The sequence below is a fragment of the Pteronotus mesoamericanus genome, unplaced genomic scaffold (assembly GCF_021234165.1).
Source record: "Pteronotus mesoamericanus isolate MK-2021 breed Mesoamerican mustached bat unplaced genomic scaffold, CSHL_Meso_final scaffold_636, whole genome shotgun sequence".
NCBI classification, from domain to species: Eukaryota; Metazoa; Chordata; class Mammalia; order Chiroptera; family Mormoopidae; genus Pteronotus; species Pteronotus mesoamericanus.
The window spans coordinates 1,266,583-1,293,741 of record NW_026555324.1 but is presented as its reverse complement, the minus strand read 5'-3'; the positions used below and the strand labels follow the sequence as shown (position 1 = coordinate 1,293,741).

At 43.7% G+C, this 27,159-nt stretch overlaps 1 protein-coding gene across 1 annotated transcript in view; it reads right to left on the bottom strand.

Moving 5' to 3' along the window:
* Positions 1 to 575: 575 nt before the first annotated feature.
* ADGRE1 (adhesion G protein-coupled receptor E1) overlaps positions 576 to 27,159 on the bottom strand; it is a 40,541-nt gene continuing 13,957 nt past the window's right edge. Inside the window, exons 8-21 of the mRNA XM_054562130.1 lie at positions 25,631 to 25,771; positions 25,400 to 25,546; positions 24,006 to 24,094; positions 20,853 to 20,936; positions 17,573 to 17,753; positions 15,662 to 15,778; positions 14,312 to 14,508; positions 13,705 to 13,881; positions 11,652 to 11,846; positions 10,117 to 10,352; positions 7,650 to 7,716; positions 4,689 to 4,780; positions 899 to 1,067; positions 576 to 779 (exon numbers count right to left, since the gene is read on the bottom strand). Of these exons, the coding sequence (XP_054418105.1) occupies positions 576 to 779; positions 899 to 1,067; positions 4,689 to 4,780; positions 7,650 to 7,716; positions 10,117 to 10,352; positions 11,652 to 11,846; positions 13,705 to 13,881; positions 14,312 to 14,508; positions 15,662 to 15,778; positions 17,573 to 17,753; positions 20,853 to 20,936; positions 24,006 to 24,094; positions 25,400 to 25,546; positions 25,631 to 25,771 (2,096 nt within the window). The remainder of the gene's footprint in view (positions 780 to 898; positions 1,068 to 4,688; positions 4,781 to 7,649; positions 7,717 to 10,116; positions 10,353 to 11,651; positions 11,847 to 13,704; positions 13,882 to 14,311; positions 14,509 to 15,661; positions 15,779 to 17,572; positions 17,754 to 20,852; positions 20,937 to 24,005; positions 24,095 to 25,399; positions 25,547 to 25,630; positions 25,772 to 27,159) is intronic.

The following is a 27,159-nucleotide window of genomic DNA, read 5'->3' as shown; positions in this document are numbered from 1 at the left end:
GTAATATATATGTAAATTATATGTATATTTATAAAGATATGTGTAGTTCTATTATATATAATTGTATGGTATATTATATATTATATATAATTATAAATAAGGGATCAAGGCAGATGTCATAACTGGCTGAAAGTAGAATGCAAAAAAAAATATATGTATTACACAATACATACTACATAATACACATGTACTGCATACATATATAACATATACACGATGCATATAGAATGTACATATAATGTGTAAATGCATGCATAATACATAATATACATGTACTATATACAACACATAATATGCATAATATAAACTATACATAATATATGTTATATAATACATATATATGTCTCTACTTAATCTTTTGTCTTTTGAGCCAGTTAAAACATCTGTTTGGTTCCCTCCCTGATTAATAAGCATAATTAAGATCCTTAACGTATGCTCACTTTATATCTGTATGAGTCATGATTTTCTCTTGTTTAGGTTACATGGCTACTAAGGGGCAGAGCTGGGAGGTAACCCCAGGCAGCGGGGCTCCTGAACCGCACACTTAATCAGTGAGCTAATGCATGTGGGTACGCTTAGCTCACAGTAGGTGCTACCAGACAGCAGTGTCTAGTATTGCTAAGGAGCAGGCGTTCCATTCCATCAGAACCTGCATCAAACACGCAGTCCCTCACCATTCTGGAAGCAAAGGGGATGGACGACAGTAAGATCCCTGAGGTCTGGGACGGGGACCTGGGTTTGGTCTTCCTGGTGATCCATCTCCTGTATTCTTCCCGTACCTGGAGTTGGAGACAGACAACGAAGCGATGAGTCACTCCCAGGGGCAGGAATTGTACCCCACAGACCTGTCCCCTGGCAGGAAAGGAAGGAAGGGACGGGGAGGACAGCAGCTACATACCTGGCGGTTGAGCAGACAGTGAATGAGAAAGATGAAGGCTCCCTGTAAGCTATTGACGACGGTGAACAGGTAGGCCATGACACTGGCCATGGGTCCTACCTGGAAAATGCCCAACACCCAGGAGCACCCCAAGATGAAGAGCGGGGCAAAGGCCTTGAACGTCAGCAACCTGGGATAGAAGATTTGCAGAGGATAAGGTGCTGGGAGGTGACTGCTGTCCTTGTGGGCCGTGCTCCCAGGAATGGTCTGAGGCTGCCACTCTGTGACCCGCCAACAGGGCAGGCATAAATGCGGGATAGAGTCTCCAACCCAAAGCGGGAAAATCGAGTCCAACAGGCATGTGAAACGCAGTGTACCTACAGATACGCGTGGGCACAAAAATGTGTGAACACAGGTATTTAATGCAGTATGTCTGAAAGCAAGAAGGACCCACATGTCTATGAATTTGGGACACGCTCAATCAATGGTGAAACCATCCTATGAAATACTACAAAGCCCTTTTTATTGAGATAAAACTCACATTACATAAAATTCACCATTTTTACCAAAAAGTGTGTGATTCAGTGGTATTTAGCACATTCACAATATTGTACAAACATCACTACTGTCCAATTCCGAGACATCTTTTCCCCCCCAAGAGACACCCATACCTAAGCAGTCATTCTCCATTCCCCTCTCCCTCAACCGGAAACAACCCAGGTGGCCTTCAAAGGAAGAAGGATCAACACGAAGTGGCCCCTCTGAGCACTGGAATGCTAGTCAGCCATGGAAAGGAATGGAGGGCTGACAACTGCTACAACACAGAGACCCTGAACACCTGACCCTCAGTGAGAGAAGCCAGACACAAAAGGCCACCCAGCGTGTGATTCCATTTATGTGAAACGTCCAGAATAGGCAAATTTATAGAAACAGAAAGCAGTACACAATCATGTTTTCAGTGAGATGAGAATGACAATATACTAAAGAATAAGAAAGGGTGCAGGCTCTGGGTCAGACTGCCTGCAAGTTAACTCTGACTGATCCATTCACTTCACCAGGCTTCCGTTTCCTCTCATTGCTAGAGATAGTAACACAATACTTACATGGTGGTATTGTTTGTTCTGCAGATAAATGAGATGGCAAGACCCTAAAGGTTTGTAGAACAGTATGTGGCAGAAAATAAGCATTTTTGTTAGCTTTAACCTTAAGTGTTATATAAAATAAGCTACATATTATGTGGAAAAAAAAAAGTACTGACCAATATGTAGAGTATCTTATCATTGTGTAAAAGGGGGAGGATGTGCAAGTATAGAATATCCTGGCAGGAAGCTCAATTTGAATGGTAATGGCTGCTGAAAATGGGAGCAATCTGGGGGCTTCGGGTGTCAGGGAAGAGTGAGGGAATTATTTTCATGTATTCTCTTTGTAAACTCTGAGAGAGAAAAAAATAAATAAGACACCTACTAAGAAGGGCTCCCGGTGGCTAACTAGGCTCAAATTTTAAAAAACAGAGCCTAACGGCCATTTCTGCACAGGGGCCTCTCACGCAAAATGCACGGAAGAGGCATTGCACTGCTCATCTGCACGTGTTCCCGCCATAGGAGCAGGCCCTTCTAAAGGAATTTCTGGAATCCTACTTCAACCAACAGGATCTAGGTGTTCCCTATCCAGTCAAAGCTGCACAAAACTGGTCAAAGTGGCTCTATTCTGACCAATCAGGACTGTGCCTTTCAGACCAATCAAACTGAGGATTTGGAGCCTTCATTTGCATGAGATGGACCAATCAGGGACCAGGGGCAGGGATTTCTGTCTATATAAGCCTGCTCCCCGCTGGCTCAGAGAGCATTTTCCTTTCTATCAAAGCTTGAAGACTGTGTCTCCCTGAATGCACTGAACACCTGAGGCGTCTCACCAGAGCAGGGGGCAGCAGATCAGCGCAGAGCAGAGCTGGTCAGCCAGAGAGGGGCCTGGCCCCAGGACCATGCTGTATTTCCATTGAGCTATTCTGCACCAAATAAAGAGGGATTCCTGTTGGTGTTGACCATCAATTGACACATTTTACACTGCTTAATTTTTCTTACTGTTGCATGTATTAACTGTGAACTTTTTACATTAACTTCTTAAATATAATTTTTAGAAAAAAAATTTAAAATGGATGAGAGACTGGAAACTGACAGGGGAACAAGCAGAGGGTATCAGCAGGCTGCTGACGATAAAACCTACAGTGTCTGGTTTTGGTAAGTTCTTAAAATAAAAATTAGTTGAGTGATGAAGTTAGGAAACACGAGTTGTCTGGTAATGGAAAAAATAAAGTGGAACAAGCACTGCTAAGAGATTCACTCTAAATAGAGCCGGAGGCCCTGAGGGAGGCGGGGCCTCTGTACTACTTGGGCTCCCCTTGGCAGAACTGCTATTAAGTTGCGAACCTGCTGTTAAACTCAGCTCTAGGCAATAAACATACTGGAACAACACATGGACTTGCCCTCCTCCTTGTAGGTTTTACCCCTCTTTGTTTCATATTGAAACTAACCAAATCCTGGTAACCTAGCCAGCAGCCCTTTATTTGCAAAAAAGAATTACACTTTGGAGTTTTTGCCTTTACAAACCCTGTCTTTCTTTGTTCTCTCTAGAGCACATTTCAGGTATTCCCCTTAATGTGTTTCCCAGATTCAAGTCTTTTTAAGGTTCCTATAAACTTTTTTTTAAGATTTTATTTTTTTTTATTTTTTAGAGAAAGGGGAAGGGAGGGAGGAAGAGAAACATCAATGTGGTTGCCTCTCCAACACCCCCTACTCTACTGGGGACCTGGCCCGCAACCCAGGCATGTGGCCTGACTGGGAATTGAACCCGTGATCCTTTGGTTTGCAGGTGAGCACTCAATCCACTGAGCCACACCAGCCAGGGCAAGACTCCTATACACTGTTAAATTGTTTTACAGTCTTAAATCTTTATTGTCCAATAGATCTATAAGAATATGAGACATTCCCACATCTGTGGTATAAAATATATATGAAACTAAAGTAATGAGAAGGTATATTTCACCTATTAAGCCTGCAAAAAATACAAATAAAAAATTATAAATCCCAGTGCTGGCAAAACTGCAGGTAAACAACCACTCATAAATGGAGACAAATTTTCTGGAAAACCATTTGCAATATATAGTAAAAGTGTTAAAATCCAACCTACCCTTTGATTCCAGCACCTTCATGCCTATTGTTATGATTAAATAACCCCAGGTGTGGAAAAATTATTTATCTAAAAGAATATTCAAGACAATTTTGTTTATAGTAGGAAAACAAATAATTTAAATGTTTATGAGTAAGGGATGATTTAAATGAGTTATGCTGTGTCCTTACACGAAAATACTATGCAAAAAAAAAGACTTCATGAATTTCTAGTTAAAAATTACTCATGACATGTTAGAGAAAAAGGGTAATAAAAATAATATTCTGTTTTTGTAAATATGCACATATAGGTGTACACAGAAGAATTAGGAAATTAATAGGTATTAATAGGTTGAATACATGAAACACTCACTCTTCCCAGTAACTGTGCTGAACGGCTCATAAACCCCCTAAAGTGTGCAATATCAACACCCCCATTCTACAGATGAGGACAATGAGTTTCAGAGAGGTTATGTAACTTGCCTAAGGTCACAGAGCTAGTAAGTGGTAGAGCTGGGGTTTGAGCCCTCAAATCTAGACACGGTGCTGTTCTGCCTTGGGTAGAGGACCAGGCAAGAAAAGATAGTCATTTGTGGAAAGAAAGAAGGGAGACGGGAAGAGGAGAGAAGAGGAAGGAGGGACCGCACCTGGTGTTTTTGAGGGTTGAGACTTCGGCATTGACGCTGGAAAGCTTCTGCCTCAGGATGCACAAGGTCCAAGTCAGGAGAACGGAATTGATCTACAAAGCCCAACAGAAAGGATTGAGGGATTGGATATAAGAACTGTCTAGAAAAAAAATTAAATGGAACAGCGTTACTAAGAGAGAAACTAAAGAGTCCGGAGGCGACGAGGCAAGTGGGGCCTCTGCACAACTTCTGCCGCTGCTACGGGGTTGCTGACCTGCTGCTAAACTCAGCTCAAGGCTGAGCCATAAACATCCTGGGACAGCACAGGGACTTGCCCTCCTCCTTGTAGTTTTCACACAAGCACACCCACTCCCCATCAATTGTTTTGTTTGTGTGTGTGTTTGTTTTGTTTTGTTTTACTGAATCTAACAAAGTCTGGAAAGAATTATATTTTGGGGTGTTTGCCTTTACAGACCCTGTCTTTCTTGTTCTCCCCTGGAGCACAATTTATGTTGATACCTGAAAAATCTGTGTCTCCAGGGCTGCAGCTCCTGTTTCTCAAATAAATGCTTTTAACTTTTTATCATAGTCCAGAATTAATTTGATCAGTAAAACAAACATGGCCAAACCATCTTTACAAATGGAACTCTGACCCACAGTCTTCAGTAACCACTTCAGGAAGCACAAAAATAACTCCTGTAGCAACTGACCCCAAATGACCAGGACCTGATTAATAATTTAGTTTCCCTCATCTCTATCCCTGGTTCCAGTTCAAGACCAAAGAGAGAAAGCCAACACGTGCCCATAGCCAACCATATGGGCGCCCTGCTTTTGGTTAGCCCACGCCTACTGCCTCCGATGGGGCTCACCTGGAGCTCCCCTTTTTCCCCTCTATAACGCTTTCCTCTGCGCCTGCTTTTAACACTAGCAAGTCAAGTGACGGTGGCTGACTCCCTTTATATAGCAATCTCTTGAGAAATAGCCTTTGCTTCTTCTCATTTGGGTGATCCTTATTTATTTCCACTGGATGCATCTGGGAAGTTGGAATCAAGACTGGTGCCCTGTTATGGTCGAACTGTGCCCACCCACCCGCAAAGATATGTTGAAGTCCTAGATCCATAGGGCTTCAGAATGCAATCTTATTTGGAGATGTGGTCTTTACAGAGGAGAATAAATTAAAACGAAGTCATTAGGTGGGCCCTAATCCAATATGATTGGTGTCCTTGTAAGAAGAGGAGATTGGGACACAGAGACAGACACGCTGAGGGAAGACCATGGGAGGACACAGGGAGGAGACAGGCACCTTCAAGCCAAGGAGAGCCTGGGTTACCAGCAGTTAGAGAGAAGACTGGAACGGATCCTTCCCCTGATGCCTTCAGAGGGAGCTTGGTCCTGCCAGCCCCTTGATTTCAGGTGTCTAGCCTCCAGGGCTAAGACAATAGAATTCTATTGTTCTAAATTATCCAGTTTGTGCTATTTTGTTCTAGTGGCTCTAGAAAACTAATACATGGCCCTAAAAAAATCTGATAGAGGTCAGAGAAAAAAAACCTGGAGGAATACAACTGCAAGCATTCCCACCATGACCAGTGTGACTCAGCTGGTTGGGTGTAGTCCTGTATAGCGAAAGGCCGCAGGTTCGATTTCTGGCCAGGGCACATGCCTGTGTTGCAGGTAGAGTCCCAAGTTGGGGCACATACATACAAGAGGCAACTGTTCAATGTTTCTCTCTCACATTGTTGTTTCTTTCCTTCTCTTTCTCTCTCCTTTCCCCTCTCTCTAAAAATAAATAAATAAGATCTTTATTTTAAAATAAAAAAATAATCCACAAGATTAAATTGGTAAAATATGAGCTCACAATTAACCATTATAAGTGACTCAAGGAAACAAGCTGCCATGAGTGAGAGTCAGAAGAAACATCATGTTGTAGAATCGGGATTGGCGTCAAAGAGACAAAGGACTGGTTCTCAGCCTCGCTCAGGGTCCCCGGGGAGTAGACTGCTGGCTGCCAGAGGTGGGAGATGGGAAGTGGGAGACGTTGGTCTAAACTACAAAGTTTCACTTAGCAAGGTGAGGGATTCCCCAGATTTAATCTACAGCATGGTGACTAGTTAACAATATTGTATTATATCCTTAAAATGTACTAAAAGAGTAGATCTTAAATGTTTTTACCTGCCATTTTCAACAGCATGGATGGATCTTGAGGATATTAGACTAATAAAATAAGTCACACAGAAAAAGACAAACACCTTTATGATTTCATTCATAGGTGGAACATAAAAGAAAAAAGTAACAAACCAGCAAAACAAAACAAAAACCAACTCATAGACACAGACAATAGAATGAATGGTGATTACCAGAGGGTAAGAAGTGTAAGGGGGGAAGATAAATCGAGTAAACAGGGTCAAATATATAAGAAAAAGAAATTACACTTTGGATGGTGAGCATACAAGTACACAGACATCATGTTATAATTTTGTACACCTGAAATTTATATACTACTAAACAATGTCACCTCAAAAAGTTAAACTCAAAAAAAAGAAAAAATTTTGATGTGAGGTGATAGAAATGTAAATTAGTTAAATGGTAGCGATCATTATACAGCGTACACATGTCGAAACATCAAGTTGTTCACCTTAAACATATACAATTTTTATTTGCCAATTATGTCTCAGTAAAATTAAAAAACTCTTTCTACCTTACCTCTGATTCAACATCTTTGCTCAGAAGAGATTAATAGACCCATTTTACTGAAACACAAAGGACAAAGAAGACTGTGGCCCCTCCCAGGGGATTTGAGTGTTCTATTAATAAAAATCATGAGTCAAAGATGCTACACCCCAACGGGGAAACCTCAAGAATCAAGGATCTGAAGGAAGAACATCTAGAGGAATGAGTGACCTCAGCTATGCAACGTCTGGCACTTTCTCACCCCTTGGTTCAGGTCCCTCCTCCAGAGCCCATAGCACCAAGCAATTTGCTTACCATTATGATTGCGCACACTGGCCCCAGGAAGCTCCAGATAAACCCTGTCTCTATATTCAACCAGCAGCTGTGGAGAGGAACAGGAGTCAGTGCTTGTCTCGGACCCCTGACCTTAGAATTGGTTACTCCAGCTCCGCCAAGGGCACTGATGGCGGAGAAAATTGGGAGCTGAGACAGAGATAAAAATTCTCATGCTAGGGAAGGTTGCATTTCACTTTTCTTTAGACTTAAGCAAATCCTCTTTCTGACCTTCTTCCTGAGTAAATGTTCCTGAAATGTCCACTTAGTGCCCTGGGTAGAGCCCATTCGCAGTTCATAACTTTGTAAACCCTTTTCTCTCTTTCCAGGACTCTCCATGGCGCACCTTGTCATTCACATCTCAGCTCACATGTCACCTCCTCTGAGAGGCCACTCCTGAATATTCCTAAGTACGCTGTCCCTACTCCTGGTCCCTTTCTAACGGGGCTTGCTGCCTTTTTTATAGCATTTAGTTGTATCATAAATATCTTTTTCAATTGTTTGTTGACTGGCCAATTGTCCATCTTCCCCTACTAGATTATGAGCTGCTTGAGAATTTAGACCTTGAATGTTTTGTTCATCTCTGAATAACCAGAACTGGTACGGACACAGCATTCCATAACTATTTGTTGAAAAAAAGGAAGGATCTTGCCGTTTGCAACAATGTGGATGAAATCTGAGGGCATGATACTGAGGTGAGTCAGACAGAGAAAGATGAACAGCATATGAACTCACTTATATGTGGAATCTTAAAAACACACACACACACATATACACACACAAATCCAAGCCCATAAATACAGAGAACAGATAGGTGGTTGCCAGGGGTGGGGGTGGGCATGGGAAAATGGGTGAAGGGGGTCTATAGATTCAAAATTCCAGTTACGAAATTAATTAGTCCCGGTGACGTAATGGACAGCATGCTGCCTACAGTTAATGATGTTGCATTGCATATTTTGAAGTTGCTAAATGAGTGCATGTTAGAAGTTCTCATCACAAGCAAAAACATGTAACTGTGAGGTAATGGGTGTTAACTAGACTTACTGTGGTGATCATTTCATAATATCTAGAAATATTTTTTATCTGCATGCTGTCTTTATTACATATGTGCCTCCAGTCAAAACCTAAACCGTGTGTTACATTAGAGCATACTATTTTGGTTTACAAATGATATCTATACATTTTCCAGAAACACATTGATATTATACTCCAAATTATGTTAGATTTCCAAAACCCACCCACTTCCAAGGTGATGGGATGTGTATATGTTGCATTTCATCCTAAGATGTAATGATAGGCAATCTAGTCCCTGGAATCAGTGGAAATCTGGCCTATTTAGACCAATTAATTGCCATAACTATTTGAAAATATAAGACTTTTGGGTTATTTGGAATTCAGTTGAAAAGTGAATATATTAGCTCTAAGGAGAACATTCCATTTTGTTCACAGTGGTCCATATGGGGTATGAAAGAGAACTAAGGAATCAGAGCTTATGGTATGTTTTTATTAGATACAGCCCTTTTAATTACTTCCTTCAATCTCCTGAATTACTCCAGAGTAGCTGCAATTGTTTTATGGTTTCCTCTGAATGGCCAGATAACAAGGGTGCATCTGTCTCCCTCTCCTCTAGCAATAGCACAAACGTAGTTGTTCAATAAAGTTTATCTTTATGTTGATTCCTTTACACAGTAGATTTTTGAAACTCTTTAGAGAGAGACTGGATGATATGATGATGTTGCTTTCTCAGCAGGTAAGGCTGATAGAGATGAGCACAAACCGTGTCTGTGAAATCATGAGTTTGGTATTCTGGCAATTTTGTCATAATTACCTAAAAAAGAAATACTTTTTAAATTGGCACCTACCAGCATATGTCCTAAAATCATCTTGCATGGAAACAGGGGATAAACATATCTCACTTAAAACAGACAACAGTGATAATAATGACATGTGTAAGGCATGTTATTATGACATGACATGTTACTCTGTGCCAGACACTGCGGTAGATGTTTTGCAGATAATAACTCATTTCACCCTCACAACGCCACCATGATGTACACATTGTTATTAACTCCCACTTTCTAGATAAGGACACAGAAGAAGACAGATGTTGAGTAACTTGTCCAACGTGGCGCAGCTAGGAGGGGGTGAAGCCAGGACTCAAACGCAAGCGTGTTGGCTCCAGAGTCCATGATTTTAAAACTGTACAATCCAGCCCACTGTTTCCATCACCACCATTGACTTAGACTATAGAGCAAACAGGGGCTCCTGGATTTGTGCGGGGCACAACCTGTGCTCCAGTACAAGGCAGCGCCGAGAGCAAAAGTACACAGAAAGCTGAATAAATGTAGCCACACTCCTAGTATTGCTATTGTTCTTCTTGTGCTTCATGTAATTATCATCAGGACCCCTGGCAGCAGGGTCTTCAGGGAGAGAGGGAGCTGTCACTTACCAAGTGTGCGTCCCGTAGCCCTGTGGCTGCACGCTGACGGAGACGACCACCACCGGTGCTGGGAGCCCGTAGCCGAAGGCACAGAGGTACAGCATCTTGACCTTGCGGGAACTGAAGTAATTTACCACCTTCAGGTTCCTGACCGTAAGGAAGAGCATCGTGGCCTCCACGAGCATCCAGAAGAAGCAGGCAAGGAACAGGTAGTGCAGGAGGCCCGCGATGATGGAGCAGCCTGTCTGCAGAGGAGAGGCAGGTGCAGTCAGGGTTCCCGTCCCGCTTCCAAGGGTCCGGTTCAGAGGAAAAGGACAGGAGATGGGCCGCTTTCGTGGGCATTGTCCAAACACAGCCCATTCATCCATTCATTCCACAAATATTTATAGGGATATTCTTCGTCACAGGTGGTATCAGCCCTTTGGTAGGGGGGCCAATCGTCCTGGTCTGCCTGGGACTGAGTTTTCCCAGGACATGTGACTGTCAGTGCTAAAGCTGGGAGAGTTTGGGGTGAAATGGGTAGATGATCACCCTGCTTTAGGAGATGACTGAAGATATGGAGATGGGAGGTCCACAAACTACAGCCATTGGACTGGCAACCTGTTGTATAAATGATGCTTCATGCGCACACAGCCACACCCATTTGTGTATTCTCTATGGCTGTTTTTATGCTAAAACAGCAGAGCTGAGTAGTGGCAACAGAAATAGTAGAATCTGTAAAACCAAAAACATTCTCTGTGTCTTTATAGAAGTTTGCCCAACACTGGTCGAACTATGGAGTGGGGTGCACTACTACCATTTAGTTCCTGAAAGACTGGGAAGCTAAACATCCCACAGTGGGAAGGGTAGTTCTACACAAAGAATAGTCGCCCACCTAAAACGTCAACAGTGTTCCTTTTGGGAAAACCCTGAGAGCCTACTGTGCTTCTGGCACAGTTCTGAGGGTAAAGTGACCCAAGTTCTTGTTCTCCCAGGACATGCAGTCTAGTGGCAAAAGTAGATATACAATTAAGCAACAAATAATCAATACAGTTTCAAGTAAGTGCTAGGAAAGGATGCAAAATGAAATGGTAAGAAGAGTTTCTCCGTTGTAGCACTAGTGACAGTTGTAAAACTATTACCAGGTTACTGTCTGCCATGGGGGCTGCCCTGTGTGTTGCAGGATATTTAACAGTATTCCTGGCCTCCATCCACTAGATGCCAGCAGCACCCCCTCCCAGAGGTGACGGCTAATAATGTATCTAGATGGTGCTTAGTGTCCCCAACGGGGCAGAATCATCCTGGGTGAGAACCAGTGGTTTAAAGAGTAATAGGAGGGACCACCACAATATATAACATGATCAGGGAAATGATTTTAAACTGAGGCCAATCACAAGATGGAGTCAGGCAGGTGAGGTGCTGAAGGGATGAGTATTATGAACAGGGCACAGCATGTGCAAAGGCCCTGAGGTGGGAACTACTATAGAGGGATTTGGATAGGGATGGGCAGAGGCTGATGTGGAGAAGACTGGGTTGGATGGGGCCTCAACTGAGGGATATGAGACCTGGTTGTCAGCCTTGTCTACACCGGCGAGGAAGAGAATCTTGGCCAAGAGCAGGCACACGCAGAGGTGCAGGTGGAGGTAGGTGTTGTGGTCGCGAATGGCACGGCACAGCAGGAAAGTGGCGATGGCCAAGATGAGACACACCAGGGAGATGACCGTGCCCACGTAGCTAATGACGTACAAGGAGAAAACCATCTGTCGGGAAAGAGATCTGTCACTCAGAAAGGGGTAAACAGTCCCCTAGGCAGGAGAAAGAACTACACAGACTCCTGACTTGAGCAGAAAGGGCGTGGGGAGCGTTTCTTCCCCTGAAACGCAAAATAAACGAGATGTCACCCCTCATCATTCTTTGGCATCTCCGAGCACCCATCAGCACCCATTCCCTCCTGTGTCCCATGCCCCACCCTACGTATCACTAGGGCAGGATGTCTACAAACCACATTTCCCAGAACGTCTTGGGGCAAAGGTCCTGGATGTCCTTCAGGTTCTCCAATGAGATGCATGCACAGACTTTGGGAGGACAGAATGAGGCAGACAGCAGCTTTCTGCAGACAGGAATGAGCTGTGGCTGGACTCCGCATTTCAACAGTCCTTTAATTCCATGGATGGGGAGTCACCTGACACAACAATTTCTAGCTTCTAATTACAGCTGCAGAGGGGTGTTCTTGAAGCCGAAATCCTAGTGGCAGCGCCCCGACTTCAACTCCTCCATCCCTTCCAGCAATTTTTGGAGCACCCAGTTCCATGTGGTAAATCCCCTCCTGCCTGAAATACCTCGAGTGGTTCCTGGTTCCTGCGCGGAACCGGGACTGACACCTACGTGTTCAGAGACACCACAGCTTCTGGGAGGGGAAATGATAAACTGAGTCCTTCCCATATAGCATTATTTGTCAATAATTTTTCACTAATTTTAAACTTTTTTGAGTGCTCTCTGTGTGCTAAAGCTGTGTAAAGATATGTCAGGTGCCGTCTCATGAGTTCCTCTCTATAATATTGTGACATAGTAACTAAAAAAACTGACTACAGTTCTGTCATCGTATGAGCTTGGACAAGTCACCCAACTGCTCTGTGCCTCAGTTTCTTCATCTGTTAAAAAAAAAAGGTTACTAATAGTTACCATTGCATAGGATTGTTTGAGGATTTAGGGGCATTCAATGAAAATACTTAAATTACTCACAACTGTGACGTACTACCTACTGTAGAAAAGTTAGTTATCATCATTTTTTTTTTCTTGTTCTCTTTTGAGGTGAAAGAACTGAGCCTGAGCTCAGGCTCAGAGACGCTGAGTGGCTTGCCAAAGGAAACATAGCCAGGAAGTGAATGACATGGAACTTGAAATTAGATCAGTCTTACTCAGGATCCAGTTCTCTTATGTCTTAAGCCTTATATTCCTCTAAGCAGCATTCAGGGCCCTCCTGGCAAAAAACCGAGCCTCAGATCTAGCACGATAGGCAAGGATGCTCACCACCGGACTAAGGAGGGTGCATTTCCTCTCCACCAAATCTCCCCGCTCACCAAGGCTCATTTCATACTCTGTTTCATTTCATATTCTGTTTCCTTCCTTATCTGTCACCACTTCTCACTGAAGTACTTCTGGATTCCCACAGCACAGCCTATTGTACCACTTGTATGATTTAGTGAAAGAGACCTCTGGAACCGAACCGTCCTGGATTCAAATCCCACCTCCACCAATTACAAGCTTCGTAACTAAGCAGACTGCTGAGTGATCCTATAAAATGAGCTTCCCATCCTGTAACATGAGTCTAAAAAAAATCTTCAAATAAAGAGTCCAGCCCCTAACAGGTGCTCATTAAATAGGACCTGTGATTGGTATTGTGCCTGCCCCTATTTAGAGTCACTTCTCATGTGATATACGAATGTCATGGCTCTCCAACCACACCATGAATTCGCCCAGGGCAGAGCCATGGCAACACCCCTTCGGTCCCCATGACTCCCCCCACGTAACACGCAACACCATGAGAGGCACACAGATGTTTCATCAATATTTTTCCATCAGATGTGGGGAGTCAGAGCGCAAAGGTTAGGTACTGACCGTGAGCTCCCCGGAAGCCATGATCATGGCCAGGTTCGCCATTCGATTGCAGCTGCAGACAGTATGCATCTCGGAGGCTCCAAGGACTTCACAGCCAGACGAGGTCCACCTACCGCCTGCCACGTCTGTGCTCCAGGAAACGCAGATAGGCCTCTGCAAAGCAAACTTCTGCTTTGGCTGAAAATTCAAAGGCCCTGGTCACCTGAGAGTCCCTCTTGAATGGATTCAATGTGACCACTCAACAGTCACTGGGGCAAGAAGATGCAGGTATGTATGTTCTGTAGGGAAGGGGGAAAAATGCTGATATATCAACATGCAGTGATGGAAAGAAATGTCTTGGATGCCACATCTCTATCACTGGCTTGGTCGTAGCTAGTGGAAATAAAAACCATGTGCACATTCCTGCGTCAGCGTTCTAGCTAACCTAAATCTGACTCACTGAGGGCTGCAAGAACATCCCATAGAAATAGAAGAGCTCCTTCCTTTAGAATCGGCTTTAGTTACTAGCAGTTGTAGACATTCGACTGCCAAAAGTGGGCTCCCGTGAGAAATGAGAGGGGAGCCGGCAATAGGTAGATGGGGACTCAGGAGGATCCCCTTCACAAACCTCGATGTTCTCCAGAGCGTAGATCACTGGCTCGGAGAACCCGTCTTTCTTCTCCCCTGTCATGATGCCCCCAATGACGTGAGAATTCATCTTCAACTTCCTTTTGGAGTTAGGGGTCAGAGGGTCTTGGAAGAAGCTCTCATTTAGAACAGACTCCATACCCACAAAGGAAATAAAAGCCACCCCAGTGGTCCCGGCATGTCCCCCAGGTGAAAAAAAAAAAAAAGAATCGTTTGCTCGGTAGGTATTCCAGATGGCCCAACAAACGCATACACATGCATGCTTTAATACCCCACGCACCTCTGCACCTTCTCTGGCCCACTCTGAGGACTGAAACACCAGTGGACTTCAGGGGACTCTCAGCAGAACCATAAAGAGAAAATGTGCCATCACCTGGAGAAAACTGGGCTACCTTGAAAAATACATTTGAATTTGTATTTTTAAGGGATAATTCGACTCAGCAGTGGGAGCTAAGTTCCTGTCTCACATTTCTGGTTATTCTCAGTCTCTTCAGTGGGCTTCCTCTTTCAATGTTGGTGGTCTTCAGGGACGTGCCCTCGGCCTGCTCCCTGCGCCCTCCAGAGAGAACACAGATCAGGGGGTGGCTGACAACGGCTGACAGGCCAAGCAAGCCACTGCCTGGGTGCTTTTATTTTCTAAATAAAAGTTGCCTTGCAGCACAGCCACACACATTCATTTACGTACTCTCTGTGAATGCTTCTGCACTACGACCCCGCAGCTGAATAGCTGGGATAGCTGGGACAGAGATCTGTATTGTCCTCAATGTCTAAAAGAATTACCAACCAGTCCTCTACAAGAAAGCTTGCCAACCCCGATACAGAGTGGCACTGTCCGCTAGAAGTGTCGTATGAGCCACATCTGTAATTTTAAATTCTCTAGTAGTCACAGTTTAGAAAAGGAAAAAAAAAATAATTAAAACAATTTTAACTCACACGCAAAATAACATTTCAATATACAGTCAATATAAAAATTATTAATAAGATAGTTTACATTCTTTTTTTTTTTTTTTTGCACCAAGCCTTTGGAGTCAGTATATATTGTAGGCTCATGGCCTTGCCACCTTTCAAGTGTTCAATGACCAAATGTGGCTGATGGCTGCTGTATTGGACAGTGAAGGTCTCAACACTCCAGTGTTGCGAGAGTATTTACTTAATGTCTGACTCCTCAGCAGATGGATAGCTCCCTGGGACCATGGACTATTCCTGCCTCCACCATCACAGTTCTTTCACTGCCTGGCACGGGTCTTGGCACCTGGGAGGTGATCAACTGATATTTGCTGATTGAATGCACCCACACCACCCTCGACTCTCACAAGCTGGTCTGGACCTGTGGATTCAGCATCTTCAATTGTGGAACAGCCAATCTTCATCTCATTCCCTTTGGCTTTCAAGTTAAAGGCCACATTCTCTTCAGCGCATTCGTTCTTGATGACTTTGCTCTCAATCTCTAAAAGGAAAAAAGGAGACTTTGCATGACATCACCCAGAAAGTGGGTCCTGATTTTGGTTTCTGGCCAATGACACAGGTTTGCATCCCTGGTTACAAGCCAAGGAAAGGACAGAAAGGCCAATTGATCCTGGGAATGAACTTGAGCACCTTCATTAATGACAGGTGGGTGGTAGCAGCAAATAATGTGAAACCCAGCTGGAGCTCGAGAAGTGAGCTCTCACATCTTAGGGGACAATGCATCAGGGGAAATGTGGGGTTGAGGTCACAGGGATGGAGGGCTACAAAGTTGTGGCCCTCTTGCTACTCCAAATTTAGACGAGTTTTCCAAAGCTGAAGAAAACAGGAAGGGAGAGGTATAAGCCCAGCATGTGGATGGGGGCTCGGGTTCTGCAGTCAGATGGTGCAACCGGAGGCCCAGCTCTGCTGCTCGCCAGCTGTGTAAACTTAAGCAAAGTCTTAACCTCTCTGAGCCTCAGATTTCTCACCTCTAACACAGCCGTAAGTATGGAACTCTTCACAAAAACATAATAGATGATGGAACCAGAAGTATCCTTTTAAAATATAAACAATGTTATGCCTATTCTCAGACTCTCCAATTCTTCCCCACCCCCAACCCAGCTTCAAATAAAATCCCGTGTCCTTTCATTTGTCTGCAAAATCTGCTTCTTCCTTTCTTTTCTGACTCCTTCTTGTCAAGCCACACTGGCCTTCTTAGTGTTCCCTGAACTCACCAAGTATTCCTGCACTTGCTCTTTCTCTAGATATTCACATGGCTCCCTTCCCCCAGGCCCCTGCTCCAGTGAGACGTTCCCTAACCAACCTGGGTAAGACAGCAGTGGTCCCCCTCATCCTGTCCCTTCCTAGGCTCCTTGTCCTGCTGCATTTTTCTCAATAGCACTAGCTCTACCTGGTATACCAGATGTCTGTTTGTCTGGCTCAACTCACTAAAATATAAGACTCATGAGGCTAGCTTTATTCACTACTGGCAGCAGTCACGAGATACTCTGTTTCCATGTCTTGGATCCCAGGCACCCATCAGGATGGAAATTCCTAAGGTTATGTGACTGATCCTAGAATACGTACTAGGAGTGGGGTGCCGCTGTAAAAGGTCAACAGCACCCAGCGTTCCCAAGTGGTCACAGATCATGCATGATTGGGGTGCATCAGTCAAGACAGGATCAGTTATGCCTCAGTAACAAACAATTCCAAATCTTAGTGGGTTAAAAATAATAATTATTTCCCATTTGTGTATTGACTAGGGACTGCTCTATGTATTTTGCCCTTACCTTGAGACCTGCAGAGATGGAGGAGCTGTGATCTGAAACACAACCTGTCACTAGGGCAAAGGGAAAGAAAGCTCTGGAGGGTCTCGTACTGGTAACTATTTCATTCACAATCCATTGACAGGAAGTAGTCATAAAATCCCACTTGACTCCAAGCCAGGAAGTACCATCCTACCATGAGCCCAGAAGAGAGAGCTGGAAATATTTGAACATAGCAAGTGACTAACATTCCTTAACATCTGGCATAGAGTAGGTACTCAACAAATACTTGCTGAGCGAATTAATGACACAGTCCAAATGCAGTACCTGGCAGCACACTCTTAAAACAGCGCCCTGCACTCAATCCATGAGAGATGTTGTTAATGTGATTGGATTTGCTTTGCTGTGAGCTCAGAAGTTTGAAACACTTGGGAAACAGTACAGGAGAAAGTCATGGAGAATCACATCACCAAAGTCACTCCTCAAAATCAGCACCCAGGTGTGACCTTGCCATGAAGGATATGTCCTACCTAAGTGCTCTGTCTGAACAGTTTGACTGCCATTTGCTGAAGATTTCAGAAGAGCTGCCAACGTGGTGTTTTCCACGCTCTCCAGTAAGACTGTGGCCAGGGTGGATATCTCGTCTTTGGTGAAGCTGGACCACGCGGATGTTTGTTCAAGCACAGAGGCAAAGCTCTCAGCTGTACTCAGCTGTACTCTGCAAAGGGGTGCTTGCTCACTCTCTCTCTCTCTCTCTCTCACACACACATCCATGAAATAGTAGCTCTCCCCTCTTTCATCAAGAGACTGGTTTGACAGTCTAGGGCAAGGCTGATAAAGAATTAAAAGAGCATAAACTCAGTTTCTTTTCCCCCGATTCAAGAGGCCCCACGGGCGACGCAAAAAGGTGCAACCTTTACGGTGTGTAGTAAGTCAGTGCCTGGGACAGCAGACACTGCACATACCCTTTGGCCCAGGCACTTCCCTTCCAGGAATCAATCCTTCCAGAAATACTTTAAAATTGTGCAAGGACCTTATTCAGTGATGCTCATTTCAGTGTGGTTGGCGATGGTTACGAGTCAGAGAGCCTAAACGTCCAAGAGATTGGCTTAAGTAAATGATAGAATCAAATCATGGTGCAGCTGCTAACAAAAGGATAATGTAGTGTATCCGTATGATTTAGCAAGCAAAAAGGTCCATGAGCTACTGTTAAATAAAGCACATTACAGAATGGCATGCATATGTTATCTCATTTACTTTTAAAAAACTACTTCAATAGCTTGTATTTATGGTATTTATGTTTCTGGCTCATAATATAAAAGTAACTAACACTTAAAGAGCCAGGTCTTGTTTTAAGTGTCACACACTAATTCATTTAACTTTAGAAAGAGATCTATGAAACACAGGCTATTATTATTTCCGTTTTCGGATGGGGAAACAAGGACATATATCTAATATGTGGCAGGACCAAGTTTTGAACCTTGGAAGTCTAGGATCAGAGGTTGAATCCTTAATCGCTGCCCTGAACCCCTCACAGCAGGTGCTCGATGAATGGCTTCAATGTCTGTGATACATTCACAAAGCAAGAAGGCACAGAAAGGAAACATGTAAATGTTGCATTGGTAATGTCTGTGGAACAGAGTTAAGGCCAGCAATAATAATAACAACAACAACAACAACAACAACAACAATAATGGTGATACTATTCCTGTGATTGATTATGGACAATAAATTGACTATAAAATGTGACTTCAACCCCAACAACAAAAAATATAACATGTATAAAGGATTCACAACCTAAAAAACAGGGAAGAAATTGATTGAATCTAGTCTGACATTGAAGGAATTACCCTAAATCTTAGCAGGGATACTAATTTCTGTTTATCCAAATTAGGTAATAAAAAGATGAAAAACTTTTCAATAAAAACTGGGTCAGGATGAAACTTGAGAGATGATTGTCCAGGAGAAGAGGGGTGCACTGAGTTCTGTAACTGTTCCCAACGGAAGGCAGGAGTCTGGGGTCCTTCCCCGCCTACAGAGCAGAAAAACCTCCACTTGAGTCCACCGGGCAGACAGTGGCCCTCATCTCCAGGGTCGATGGAGTCGCATCAAACTCCCTCTGAAATGTTAAATCTATTCTTCGTAGCTGGGATGTTTATTTTGTATCCTCAGGTAAGTAAAAACTTAATAAAACGAATTTAGCTTAGTTTTTAACTAATCGAGGCAAACAAGCGCAATACTGGTAATACGTTTGTGTTAAAATTAGCAGGTTTTGTAATCTTTGGCATAATGAGGAAATCTATTGTTGGAAGGGTACGGAACAATTTGACACATTTGAGAAGCTAACCAATTCGCCACATGGTTTCACTGCAAAAAAGCAATTAGACTTGTGATTTTAACACAATTTAAGAGAAGGGAGCTGTCTACAAGCTGCATCAAAACTTTTAAAATCTGAATTATTGTATTTATACATTGGATTAGATTTATGAATTCCTTAAGGACTTTGCCTTTTAAGTTTGTAAATTTCTCACTAGATACTTGAAATTTGGAGGAAAATAAGAATATTTGTAAACATAATATAAAATATTTGAAGGAATTGTACTAAATTTGTAAAAATGGTTAATTATTTATAGAAGTTTAATCTGAAAGCCCTATGAATGAATGTGCAGTTAAGGAATTAGTATGTTATACTAATAAATGAATTTTAAATTACCCAAATTACAAATGAAAGTGTTATTCTTATTTTTGTACAAAAATGTTTATAAATAAAATAACAACATCCACTAGTCCAACTTAAAGACTTAAGAAAAACTAGGTTTTAAATCTACAATTGTAATGGCCTCGTAATCCCACTCCTAGGTACATGCCCTAGAGAGATATAAATTCAGGAGCGCACACACACACACAAACTGGACATGAATGTTTGCAGCAGCTCTACTAATAGCCACTGAAAGCTGGGGCGGCAGTGAGGAAATGAAGAGATGCTGTTCAAGTGGAAACAATTCAAACATTCTTTAAGGATGAGAGAATAAACAACCTATGGTCCATCCACACAGGGGAATATTACTCAGCCATGAAAAGGATTGAAGCTCTGACACTCACTGCAACGTGAATGGACCTTAGAAGCATGGCGACCGGTGGGAGAAGCCAGACACAAAAGGCCCCACAGTGTGTGACTCCGTTTATGTGAAATGTCCAGGCCAGGCAAGTTCACAGACGCAGAAAGTAGGGTAGTGGTTGCCAAGGACTAGGCAGCATGGGGGTGAGGGAATGAGGAGAGATGTTTATGCAGTTTTTGGGGTGGGGGTGGTAAGAATGTTCTGGAACTACAGTGGTGATGGTTGCTGGATATTGTGAATGTACTAAATGTCACTAATGGTTACCAAAAAAAGAACATGGGACTATTCATAAACACAACATTGACAACTCTCAAAGGCATTGTGCTAAATGAATTCCATTTATATAACATTTTTAAAAGATGAAACTATAATGACAGAACAGGTCAGAGACTTACAGAGGCTGGTGGTAGACGGAATATGTGACTATAAAGGGGAAGCCCACGGGAGTTTTAGGGGGAACTAGAACTGTTCTGCCTTCTGATTCTGGTGGTAGTTACACCAATCTACCCAGGTAGTGCTAAAACATGTAAAATTGTACAGAAAAGGGCAATTGTACTGTGTTAATTTATAAAACCTTACAACTTTCATCAATTAAATATGAACTCCCAACTCATTAATTATAAAAAGACTTTTGCACCCAAAGTGTCCCCTGAGATGTTCAAAACACAAAATACAAAGCCGTCATCATTACCTTCAGAGAAGGGACAGTGGTTTTGTTTGCACAGGTCTCGTCCAGAACGCTGAAGGTGGCATTCATTAGTGCACAAAATGACACCTGTGCCCAGAAGGAAGAGCATTTGTGAGCATCGATCTACCCGTCCCCCAAGCATTCAAGGGACCAGCTGGGCCACCAAACACACTGTCTGGGGTGGCCCTCAGTCCCTGAGGCGTCATGAGTCTCTAGAATTCTCAGGAAAATAAAAACTCACCAGGTGACCTAAACCAGAACCACAGCACCTTTCTCTTCTATGAATAAAAAATCAAACATGAAAGAAAAACTATACAGTGGGATAAAAAGATGGGGAAATGTGTGAAACAAATCAGTGTCTACACAGAATATCACTCAGCCGTAAAAGAAGTGAAGCACTGGCACGTGCCACAACGTGGAAGGACGTTGAGTACATAAAACTCAGTGAGAGAGGCCAGACACCAAAGGCCACACAGGGTGAGATTCCATTTACGTGAAGCAGCCAGAGCAGGCACATCTCTGCGGATGAAAGGAGATTTGTGTAAACATGGAAAACAACTCAATAGATACAGGGCTCCTCTCGAGGGTGATGAGAGTGTTTTGGAGAGAGAAGTGGTTATTGCACACCATTGTGCATGTACTAAATGCCCCTAAACTGTTGTAAAATTTTCCCAAAGCCCAGAGACTAACGAAAGAGGCTGGCAGGTTGGTTCCCAAAGGGCTTCACCTCTCAGGGTGGCCTTTACTCCCTGCATTTGGGGACAAAATTCCCCCGGGAATGTTTTTCCCGGGACCATATCCATCTCCCAAGTATTATCTGGGATTGGGGAAATGAACAGTAAATAAGGGGGAGGAGCCCTATTTGGATGGATAATAAACCTCTTACTCATAGTGCCTTTCCCCCATACCCATCCATGGCAACCCAGGTCCCCCAAATTTTTCCAGGTAGCTGTGTATGGGGGTGCACTAAGCATCCACATCCTCAAGGGCAATGGTTGGTCTTCGCTTTGTGTGAGGCCTCTTGCCCTTACTTGTGGGTAACCTTGGCCCCGCCCCTAATCTCAGGCAACTGGGAAAACCCAGCTGGTAAGTTCAGTGGTGGAGCAGGGCCAAGGGGTGAGGCAGAAATTGCTGGTCTTGGCGTAGCTCTTTCCATCGTTTCACCAGCACTGCATCAGGCTATCTTGTTCCACTTGTTACTAATAATACCACCTTTTTCATCCATATTACACAGATGGGCCCCTTATGTTTAGCTTTACTCTTTGGGGTGCAGGGACCCCTGAGTCTTCTTCATAGTTACAGGGCAGACTCCATTTCAACCCTATTCAGTTTCACCTAAACCTATCAGTCTTGCCTGATTGTATGAGTCATCTTGCCTGATTATCAAACTTAAATGGGAAAATAAAGGGCCAGGTCATCCTTTCGGGGCAGCCTGCAAAAGGTGATTGTTCCTACTAGCAGTCATTATGGCTCTGTGGTTGCCTCACACACCTGGGCATGGATAGCTTGTCTCATTCCTACTTTCCTCAATGGACGCCCAGGGACCGGCTTGTCCTGGAAGGTCTCCCTCATTTGGCCAGGCCCCCCACATCCCATTATTATCCAGGCCATTAAAGAATGATCTCCCTGGCCCTGCAGACGCAGCCCTAGTGCTGGGTGCCTGGTGACATTACTCATTTTTTCTCCTTCAGGCCGGGAGAGAGAGATCCCGTCAGCTCCTGTGTCCCAAAGCCTCACTGCCCAAGGTGAAAGGATTCTCGTGCCTTCTGTTGAAATGTAGCCACAAATCTAGCAATTCAACTGAGCAGTATTCTCTGATTGTTAAAGTTTCTTGGAGAGGGCCTCTCCTACCACAATGGGCCAGGTGGTGCTCGGCAAGCAAAGGCTCCAGCTCAGCCAGCGTTTGCAGGGTTCCCCATGCTCACGTGGTAGCCACAGGCATCCAACATAGGGGCCACCCCTCCCTACAAAGGGGCCAATGGCCAACCCAGGATGGCCTCCAGGAAGATTCTTTTCCCTTTCCCATTTCCCCAGTCTCCCGACGGACTCGCCATTTCTTGGGAAAATTCCTGGGGCGCAGAGGCTGATGACTCCAGAATGACGTCAAGAGCCTATGAGGGGAACTTATGGACAGAAGCAGCACCTGTGGGCGGCAGCAGGGTGGCAGATCTCAGCCCCGAAAGGGGATGGAACTTGGTACATACAGCCTCCTAGGACCCAGGTGGCTGGGAGCCGGAGGCACATGCTGGCTAAACGCGGTTTAATCCGAAGCAGAACAGCTCAATGGACCCTCCCATCTATGCAAGAACATTCATTTCCAGCAAAACAGACCCCACGTCACCGGGGCTGAATTGGTGGTCAGCTTATTTCGATAGATAGCAACAGTCATTTTAAGTACCAGAAATCATTTTGCCTAACAATTACACACTTCAAAATGGTTTAAATGGTGAATCTTTTAAGTGTGTTTTACCACAGTTTGAAAAAATAACAGTGGTCGAAAGTGCATGGGAATTCCTAAGCTAATTTCCAAACTCATATTTAAAATAGTGACCTCAATTCCTGAAGACACTCGTGAAGACATGACTCAATATAATAACCTCATTAGAGAACCAGGCTCTTTGGCTGGCCTGGGAGCTGTGCAATACCCCTCTCATATCACATACATGCAGCCCCAACACTGTCACTGGTAGTGAGCCTCCAACATCTTTCCTTCTTTTAGTAAAAGAATCCCCAAGTTTTAAATAAGCACATGTCTCCCCTTCTCAGCTTTCCTTTAGGCTGCATGATGATGTGACTACTTTCTGGCCAATGAGGTATAAGCAGAAGTAATACCATGCCACAGTCTTAAAGGAAAAGACAATGCCTTTTACTTTCCCTCTTGCCTGCCCACCAGCTGGAATGCAGACGTAATGGCAGGGCTGCAGCAACCATATTGGACCACAATGAGGGAATCTTGTGTTAATGATGGCAGAGCATTATGGAGCCATCATATCAGCTCTCAGCAGCTTACACTCAGACTGTTACAAAGAGAGAAATAAACTACTGTCTGTTTTAGGACACTGTTATTTTAAATCCTTTATTAAAGGTGCAAACAATATCCTATTCAATTGGCTTCTAGGAAAACCTCAACAGCTATGAACCTTCAAAGATACTTACATATTCAGGCTCTACTGCTGCTCCAAATTGGCACAGCATGACCTGTTTATTGTTGGGTATCACATCTTCTTTACACTTGAAGGGAACCCCTGGGAAGAAAACAAAAGCAACCAGGTCAAACTTAAGCACAGCAGGATATGATCAAGGGTAAGTCTTATTGCATCGCCCACAGCTTAAAACCCATCCGTTGCCAAATTATACAATAGTGGAAATAAACATACTATACATTACAACATCAGGAACTCTGAGATGTTTTATAAACCTCCAAATTAAACAAAACTAAGTTAGGTATTGTTTAGGAACACATACAAGGGAAGAAATATTTTTCTTTTTGTTATTATTTTTTAATTTTCACCCAGGGATATGTTTATTGGTTCCAGGGTGAGAGGAAGAGGGGAGAGAAAGAGAAACACTGATGTGAGAGAGAAACATCAATCGGTTGCCTCCTGTATGTGCCCCAACACAGGACTGAACCCACAAAACCCAGCTATGTGCCCCAACCAGGAACAGAACCCACAACCTGTAAACCTTTTGGTGTACAGGATGATGCTCCAACCAACTGAGCCACCTGGCCAGGGCAGGGAGAAATACTTTTTTAAGTATGGTAATTAAAAACACAAAGTTCAAAGCAGTTCCCTCTGAGGCAGAGACAGGGATATGCAATGGAGAAGAAGTGTACAGCACACACAAGGGCATGTATGATATTCTACTTTTTATGCTGGCAAGGACCTCAGATAAATTCATTTTATTACTGTGCTTAATTGGTTCCACAGATGTTGCCTACATTTTTAACATCTCAGATAATCCATAATTTAAAATTTTTAAATCTTTATGGTTCCCCATTGTTCTTGGCAAAACGACTCCAAAACTCTTCCCACAGATCACAGTGTCCTGCAGAATCTGACCTCTGTGCACCTCCTCAGGTGCAGCTAGTGCCATTTCCCTTTGCCCCACCTCTGTGGTAGCCTCGGGGCATTTGCACATAATCTCCACTCTTCCTCCAAACTTCAGCTTAAATGGCATTTTCCCAGAGCACATTAAATACCCCACTAGTCACTCCAAAGTGTGCCAAGATTTTTCAGAGGTCACACTCATTGTGATCATTAAATAATTATATATGTGCTGTCTACTTCCTTCCCTAGACTATAAGATACATTAGGGCAAGTTTCATGTCCATCATTTCCAGGATTGAATTCTCAGTACCTAGAGCAAGGGCCTTTTTGATGCATGAACTAATTAATAGATGGCCCCAAAATAATTTATTGAATGAGTAAATGAATGAATGAATAAAGAGAGAACATGTGGATGAAGTAAAAGTAAGAAAAGGATCTAGAGGTTGGGTAGAGTGAGCAAGACACAGATTTCATTGCCAAGACACACTAGGACATAATTACGTTTGCAGCTGAAGTTGCCATATTTCCATGAGCCTTCTGGATGAGGACGAAAGCCCACAATGCAGCCACAGCTGTAGGAGCCCAGGGCATTGGTGCAGACAGAATTGGGGCCATATAGTGATGGATCTTGGATACACTCATCAATATCTGCAAAGAGCTTGACATTATGAAACAACCAAAGGAGCAAGGAGATACTTTTCTCCAGGGACGTCCAGACAACCCTCCATTCACCTCTGCATTCCACCTCTTGCTCTGTGAAGATCAGCTGTCCATTGCTTGGTGCAAAGCCAGGGTGACAGGTACAAAAGTAGCTCCCAAGGGTATTAGTGCATGTTGAATTGAAAGGGCACATATCCGGGCACTCATCAATATCTGTGTAGTAGAGAATGGCAGGTGTGAGGCAAAGTCGGCCAACAAGCCAACAAAAGCCATGTTTCCCCTTCTGAAGCATAGAGTTGTCATTTAAACAACGGCAGCACAACCTTCTGCATCTCAGTTAGGCCATGTTGTAACCCACCCCACCATTCTTTAACATTGTTTCTGTAAATGATGACTTGTTAACTAATATGTAAGTGCAGATAAACAGCCTGTTTGCTTAAGAATTCTAGGAACTAACTTCAAAAGCAGCAGACTCCAACCTCCAGATATTCTGGCTCAACCAGTTATCTGAACAGGCTGTGCTGATGCGCACCTCGGCCCCTCAAGGCAGAACTTTCAACCCCCTCCTTCCAATTCCTTTGTTCCATTTGTTTTCTCTTCCTCGCCCCTCCTTATATAAATACCTGAGTCCAGTTGTTAAGATGGTCTTTGTGACGTTAGTCCACCATCTTCTCAGGCTGCCAGCTCTTGCATACACCTACTTTGTTTTCACCAACCCTTGTCTCTTGTTTATCAGCTTTCAAGTGGCAGGCAGCTGAACCTGGGTTTGGTATCAGTGTGAGTAGCCTTCGCTTACAGAATGTGAAAGGGCATGACATTTGTCACTTCTGGGCCAATGTGGCCCAGAAGAATGTGTACCTTCTCTCTCTTGACCCACTATTGGCTGGGATCAGGGATTGCAAGGTTCTGAGGGATAGAAGAACCAAGAGATGCAAGGAGGCTGGACCCCTATTATCACCTTGTGGAGGAGGGCAGCCCATTGACCCAGTAGATCCATAGTGGATTGTTATGAGAGTAAAATATTTCTAATATATTTAAGCTAGCTGCTCTTAGCTGGGAGCATTGTGCCTCCCCAGGGAACACTGGGCAATGTCTGGAGACATTTTTGATTGTCATGACTGGGGGAGGGGGTGCTACTGGGATTTAGTAGGTAGAAGCCAAAGGCACTGCCAAACATCCTACCATGGGCAGGACAGCCCCCCAAAACCAAGAACTATCAAGGCCAGGATGTTAATAGTGCAAGGGTTGAGAAACCCTAGCCTAACAAATACAGTGATATCAGTTCACTGTGGCAATGCAGGGCCACCTCTGCCTCTGACAGTTTCTGAACCACAGAGGATATACTGAATTGAGTGCCCTAGAAAAAATAATTAGGAGGGAGGTAACAACAAAACCTGTCATATTTCTGTGTCAACTCACAAAACATGAAAAGTTAATAGGCAGCATCTGCTAGTCACTTAAGCAGGTATGTGATACGTTGCACTGGGCATTACCATGGGGAGTCGGGACAAGAAGTCCTCATGATAGGAATGTAGACTAATTTGGAGTCATCAAAGGACCTGAAAATGACCCCTTAATGGAAGGCATGGGGAAGTGGTTTC